The sequence below is a fragment of the Austrofundulus limnaeus genome, unplaced genomic scaffold, assembly GCF_001266775.1.
Source record: "Austrofundulus limnaeus strain Quisiro unplaced genomic scaffold, Austrofundulus_limnaeus-1.0 Scaffold55, whole genome shotgun sequence".
NCBI lineage: Eukaryota > Metazoa > Chordata > Actinopteri > Cyprinodontiformes > Rivulidae > Austrofundulus > Austrofundulus limnaeus.
Window position 1 is genome coordinate 1,267,451 of NW_013952457.1, and position 6,468 is coordinate 1,273,918.

At 39.3% G+C, this 6,468-nt stretch overlaps 2 protein-coding genes across 6 annotated transcripts in view; one reads left to right on the forward strand and one right to left on the reverse strand.

Moving 5' to 3' along the window:
* Positions 1 to 1,412, reverse strand: part of b4galnt1b (beta-1,4-N-acetyl-galactosaminyl transferase 1b) — a 13,730-nt gene extending 12,318 nt beyond the window's left edge. The window contains exon 1 of one of the 2 annotated variants that reach the window (XM_014009109.1): positions 1,060 to 1,412. The gene's annotated coding sequence lies outside the window, so the exon portion shown is untranslated. Of the gene's footprint in view, positions 1 to 739; positions 966 to 1,059 lie in introns of those variants that run through there. The other variant, XM_014009110.1, reaches the window with a different exon arrangement.
* Positions 1,413 to 1,860: 448 nt separating this feature from the next.
* os9 (OS9 endoplasmic reticulum lectin) overlaps positions 1,861 to 6,468 on the forward strand; it is a 13,669-nt gene continuing 9,061 nt past the window's right edge. For all 4 annotated transcript variants that reach the window (XM_014009111.1, XM_014009114.1, XM_014009113.1 and 1 more), the window contains exons 1-7: positions 1,861 to 2,049; positions 2,474 to 2,656; positions 4,446 to 4,509; positions 4,645 to 4,721; positions 4,909 to 5,007; positions 5,192 to 5,393; positions 5,689 to 5,844. In XM_014009111.1, coding sequence (XP_013864565.1) covers positions 1,900 to 2,049; positions 2,474 to 2,656; positions 4,446 to 4,509; positions 4,645 to 4,721; positions 4,909 to 5,007; positions 5,192 to 5,393; positions 5,689 to 5,844 — 931 coding nt within the window. In that variant the 5' untranslated portion in view covers positions 1,861 to 1,899. The remainder of the gene's footprint in view (positions 2,050 to 2,473; positions 2,657 to 4,445; positions 4,510 to 4,644; positions 4,722 to 4,908; positions 5,008 to 5,191; positions 5,394 to 5,688; positions 5,845 to 6,468) is intronic.

A 6,468-nucleotide genomic window follows, 5' to 3' on the forward strand; every position in this document is an offset into this window, starting at 1 on the left:
CAATAAGTGTTAATTAGGTGTCAACGATAGCCATGTGATGTGAGTATCAGTCACACGGAGGCAGGGCTTAAAAGCCTGAATTTAGCCTGAAACTCTCAGACTGAAGAAGTCTCTTGGAGGAGAGACGAAACGTTTCATTAGAGAAGAACCCGTCCAGAAAATCAAGATTAACATAGAACAAAAGGAAAATAAAGAAATGTACAAACACTTTGAATAAATGTTGATAAAATGTTTGAAATTCAATGTTCATACAAAAATGCTTTTTCTCTGTGCACCATTTGTCAGTTTGCTTTTCATAAGTGTGTTAGTGAACACACTTAACGAACCCAAGAATGGATGCTGCAAATTAATCTGGAAGGTTCACTTCCATTAAGCTTCACTCAGCATCCTTCAGCTGGTCCTTTCTAAAACACACCATGAAAACAATGCACTAATTATAAATGCTGATTTAAAAAAATACTATCCCTACAACCTTAGATTTTGTAATGAGGAAATGAAAAAGTCTTCAGGTAAGAGACAGTCATTACAAACCAATCCGAGAATACAAAAACATCCTATGGTCCCTCCCAAAGTGACAGAACTCATCTGCGACCATTCAAAGTCAACATATTGGACCATTTTCCCATCCCACACTCTCCTGCATCCTTGATTAAAATGTGGAAAATATGCAGCCCTCATTCCGGCTCTCTGAAACAGCGGGCTGAAATGCCAGAATGCACACAGAGGCCCATCAGCCTACCTTAGTGGATAACACTGCAGGGGGAAAGCATCCATTTAAAGCTTGATTATCAGTCCAACGCACGCCTCTGATGATGGATAAAACCAGTTACCTTCTTGTTTAGATATTTAATCCAGATTCACTGTTGTAATTAAAAAAAATAATAATAATAAAACACGTTTTTCCCTTAATCTCTTGTTGAGCAACGAAAATGTTCAGTCTTCACCCAGAGCTGGAAATCCCGACAAGAAAGCCCTGCTGGGGACAGGCCCTTTTTCTTGCCTCCGTTTTAAACTCAGAGGCTAATTATAGAAAAAAAATCACATGAGCTGGCAGCTCACCTCTTTTTAAGACGAGCTGTCACCTCCCTCCTGAAAGGAGCTCCGTGGCGAGTATGATCCTCCTCAGACGCCTTGCAGATGGGATTAGGAGAGAAAAAGGGGAGCGGAGGCCGACAGAAAGGAGGATGCACATCGCAGCGCAGCACGCTGTGGACGGATGCTCCCCCTGCAGCAGCAGCGGCTGCAGCGCACCTTCAAACCAACCGGAGACTCGGTGTTACCGAGCAGACCCCCGCACCACCGAGCAAACCTATTGTTATTCTTTTTTTTCTTCGCAGCTACAAACAACCAGTGTACTTTTAAAAAAAATATATATTCAGGCAATAACGCCCTGCTTATGAGTAGATGTGACTGGTGCATTCACTGCTGTAGCCTATTTTTGTTTCAGTAACAGTTTAAACCTTGATAGTTTTTATTCAATTTAAGTTATTTATTTTTCTCCTGTAAAAAACACAACCCTTCAAACATTTTAAGAAAAATAAGAAACTACTAATTAAAAAATGAATGCAAGAAAATTAGCTGTTAATTTCAATTAGACACGCCCCACCCAACCAGGCTTTTTATTTATATATTTTTTTCCCACCTAACCAGGCGGTGGAAGGGTGCGTTTGTTTTYATGACACAAACAATACGGACGTTGTTTGGTGTTCCAAGTAATATATACCGCCCACTTAATCTGTCCACGTACACAATGAACCAACGTACCCCAGAACTGGCAAATCGTTGATGGACTCAATAATTAGCCAATAACAGAGCAGAGTTTCTTCTGCCGACCAATCGGCTTGTACCATGTCAGACACTGTGTTTTTCTGCTATTGCCGGAGAGCAAAGAGTTTAGCGATGGCTACCTCCTCGGTGCGGTGGCTCAAGAGATTGTGCCTTTTTGTGTTGATATGCCCCCTGTGTGTACCGGCCTTCTTGAATTTGGAAGAGCTAAACGAAATGAAATATGGGATTCAAATTCTTCCTGACCCCGTCATCTTAGGGCAGGTGAGTCGGGGCTTTTAGACGGTAACATGTAGCTTGTTAGCTAGAATGCTGGCTACAGTGCAGTTATCAGTTCGCTATTGACTTATTTCTTCGTATAATCTAATTTCAAAATTAAAATTAAGAGTAACATGTTATATCGCAAGTTACTTAGAAATGTATCAAATCGTATATGACGCGTTAAGGTAAAAGGCAGAAGTTGCTTGTGACATAATGTGACAGCTGTCAACATTGTCAACACAATTATATCTCACTTATTCTCTTGTTATTTAATACGACATGTGCTAGTCCAAAAGTAAAAACAGGTTAACTACCCATGTCATATGTATGTACAACTTTGTATTTATGTCACTAATACCATTTAAACGGACTACTTGAGTTTACTTGACTTGAGTTTGAGTTTTCATCACAATATTTTGTTTTTCAGACTAAGACAGAGGAGGTCATGATGGTGTCCAACAAGTACAAGCAGCTGTATGAGTGTCGACTTCCAGCTCAGGCAGTCAGGTTTCACCACGATCCAGCTTCTGAACCCGACTCAGAGGGCTACACTGGACCAGACATCCCAGACCTGCTCAAACCAATGCACGAAGCCCCATGCCTGGTTAAGGTTGGTTCTCTCGCTCTGTTTATGATCTCATTGTTAGAGGTTTAAGCCAATTAAAAGCTTTTCCTTACAACCTGTACCAAAAGCCTTTCCTTACAACCTGTACCAAAAGCCTTTAATTGAAAAACATGTTGACATTTTTAGACAAATAACTGATTGTTAGAACACTAAATGCATAATTTATCAGCAGCACTTTGGATTGTTTAACTGCTGTATGTGACCTATTTTCAGAATAGTTCAGTGTACTTTTTCAAAATAAAGATAGGTAGTTTTAACCAGTTTTTARGTATGTAATGACCTTGGCTCTCAAAGCCACAACATGAATGAGAACACAACACAGGAAAGCCAGTTTGAAACCTTAAAAGGCATTTAGAAAGTGTCTAGGAGTTTGTGTTGTGAAGGTTCYCACCACCTGGACCTAGGGCTGCCACAAACGATTATTTTTATAATCGATTAATCACCGATTATTTTTTCGATTAGTCGACTAATCGGATCATACGTTAATTGAATATAAAACATACAGCTTATCACGTCAGAATGCAGCTGCTATTATATAACCATCGTTAGATTTTAGCTATATGTTAACTAAAAATAATTGTTGTGGAAGGTAAGTTCTGCGCTACAGATATTGCACAGGTTTCTCTTTCATTTTCTTAAAATGATCCCACACTTTTGAGCTCTGTTACCAGGTAGCCATGATACCAGAGCCTGTCTGTATAATGTCTTGTGACGTCCATGGCCTACCCCAGTTACCACTACTGTGCATGTGTGTCAAGGACAGAAAGGCAGATGTGGCAGTGGAAGGTGTCAAAGCAGTTTGGAGAGAAAAACAAAGTAAAGAACAAAAAAAAAGAAAACGATTAATCGATTAAATTAGTCATCGATTATTTTAATAATCGATTAGTCGTCGATTAATCGGTTAATCGTGGCAGCCCTACCTGGACCACACCAAAGTCTGTGTGGGTCAGAGTTAACTCTGCCTCTCAAATCAGGTCCAACCGAACACCTCCTTGTTTCCAGTCGTGCTCCCTGTAAGCTTCGTAGCTCACAATAATCGTTCACGCCCGTAGTCGTCGTCTCTTCTCCTGTGTGACCAGCTCCAAACTTGAGTCGGCGTCCTCTGCAGCTCCACAGCTGTGTCCTAATCAGCTCGACCAGACGGAGAGCTGATTCACCTCGCCGCCGCTTCTACCCAGACGACACCAGCAACCGCACATCAACAGCTCCAGCCTTTCACTCAGCTCTGCACGACACGCAGCTCCATTGTAGATCGATGCAGCCTCACACAGTTCCCTGAGCACCTCAGCAGTCACAGCACAGCATCAGCATCAGCTTGCCTCCTCAGCAGCCGTGTTCCTTGTTGCACCCTTCTGCAAGCCTCCTGTCGCTTTCACGCTGACTCCTTTTAACCGGCCTGGGCCACAGGACTGCGCCTCCAGCTGACCTGAAAGGGAAGCACAATAACAAGACGCACCTGYGAGCAATAATGCTCAGGAGCAGGGTCGTCACAGAGTAGTAATTACAATTTAGCATGAATGTGGTTTTTAGACCTGGAAGTTATCCTCAAATGTTTTGACCAATGTATAATTAGATTTTTGTTTTTTTACTGTTCACTGAGTGAAACACACTATCTTGCATTTGCCACAAGATTTTATAGCAGTTAAACAACTCGCATAGCATAAAACTAAASTGTAAAACTTTTTTGATTAAATGAAACTAGCAGAACTTTTTGTGTTTTTTTTGATTCTTACAAAATAGTTTGAACTGATACATTATTTGTTGTCTTTTGCAGACGAAGGACTGGTGGACTTACGAGTTTTGTCATGGGCAGCATATTAGGCAGTATCACCTAGAAGGTAAAATAAATTAATTTCTTCTTTCTTTAACTCTTTTGTACTTGTGTTTTCAATTGACAAGTCAAGAAGAACTTGTAAAACACAATTTAAACAGCTGTTTTCTTTATGACTTGTTTTGTTATTTTTATTTTTTAGAATCAGAAATTAAAGGAGATATCCTTTTTTTGGGCTATTTTGAGTCGGAGTTTGATTGGAACAATGAAACAGCAAAGGTAAAGTTGATCTAATTGCACGATTGTCCCCTCAATGATTTTAGAGAATGTACTCAGAAGCTTTTTTATTTTATTGCTTTATGATTTATTAATTTTATGATCATATTAATAGCTTAAAAACACAATGCAGTGATACGTAATTGTCTAAGAATAGAAGAAATCACTTTTGTTTTTAATCATTTTGCAGGCCTCCAAACAGCACAAACTGAAACGGTACCACAGCCAGACATATGTAAATGGCTCCAAGTGTGACCTAAATGGAAATCCAAGAGAGACTGAAGTCCGGGTGAGATGTTTGATTACAGGACTTTGTATTTTTTTAAAGTTTTGTTTTGCTAATTCAAATTMTTATTTTCTGTGCAAAACTGCTGACTCATCAGTAGCAGTGAAATGGTTATATGCAAATCAAGATTTTGAAACACTTGTGTCCTAAACTCATACTGAGATCTGTTTCATTTTGTTTTTCCCAGTTCGTGTGTGAAGAAGGCTCGAGTGACTACATCGCTCGGGTCGATGAACCTCAGTCATGTCGTTATGTGCTGACGATTCACACCAGTCGCACCTGCCAGCATCCCTTCCTGCAGCCCCCCTCCACTGCCAAGCCACAGGGGATTGTGTGCCAGCCGGCATTAAGTGCCCAACAGTACATGGATTACGTCAAGGCTCAAGTTTGTGAGTGAAGCTAAAGTTTAAATTGTTCCAGCATTCCGAAAGAAAAAACCCCACAGCGTAAATCTTCCATCAATTGTTAGAAGAAAGCCCCTTCAATTGCGACAGTAACGAAGCATTATTTATTTATTTTATTTATTTACCGTTATAAAAGCAAGTGTGCTTTTTAAGTAGTTGGAATTGTGTTTAATGGACAAAACTGGCTGATGCTGTGAAAATCAGTCGATTTATTCCATTGTTTAAATTAAAAATAAAATGTTTGACTGCACCCCCCCACCCCCGGTCTGTCCATTCCCAGCGGACACGAAACGTAAAGTAGAGCAGATCTCCGAGGAGCTGAAGAGCCTCGATGAGATGTTAGCTGGTAATGAAGAGACAGATGGAGCAGTGGAAGTAACCCCAGAGGAAACCTCATCTCCACCCAGCACTGATCCCAACCCTTCAGATGAAAAAGGTGCATTTTCTTAATAAACTTTAAATACTTTAAATAACTATAGGAATTGTGTTAATGCTACTTGTTTTATGAAAACAGAAATTTACGCGACTCACCTTCTATTTTGTACAACAAAAATATTAACATGGTTTTAAGTGAATTCTATTATCAAAAAGATCTTCAATAAGCTTTTTTAGACCTTTCCAGTGTTTCCCATATTTTACTTGGGAGGACTGCTTATGAAAACAGAATGATCAACAGCAGCAGCTTTGTTTTAAGTACAATTTACAGAACATGGAAAAAGTCTGAAATTTGCATTAATTAAATATTATGTAGTGAATCTCATAGCTAAAGATACATTTACTGTAAGATATCTTGAACTGGAGTCTCCATTTAACCTAATGATATATCTAATATTATTTCAGAATATAATTAGAGATATCTTAAATAGGTATTTTGCCTTGTCAAAATACTGTATATTAAGAGATGTCTGTTTCTTTCATTCATGAGAATAAAACAATATGTGCAGCATTAAAAAACAAAGTAAACTCTACCCTGRATTAAAAGGGTGCAGAGTGAAGGAAAAAAATCTCTTATGTGTCCCTTTTTTTTCAAAAATCAACTTCAACAAACAAACAAGCTCAA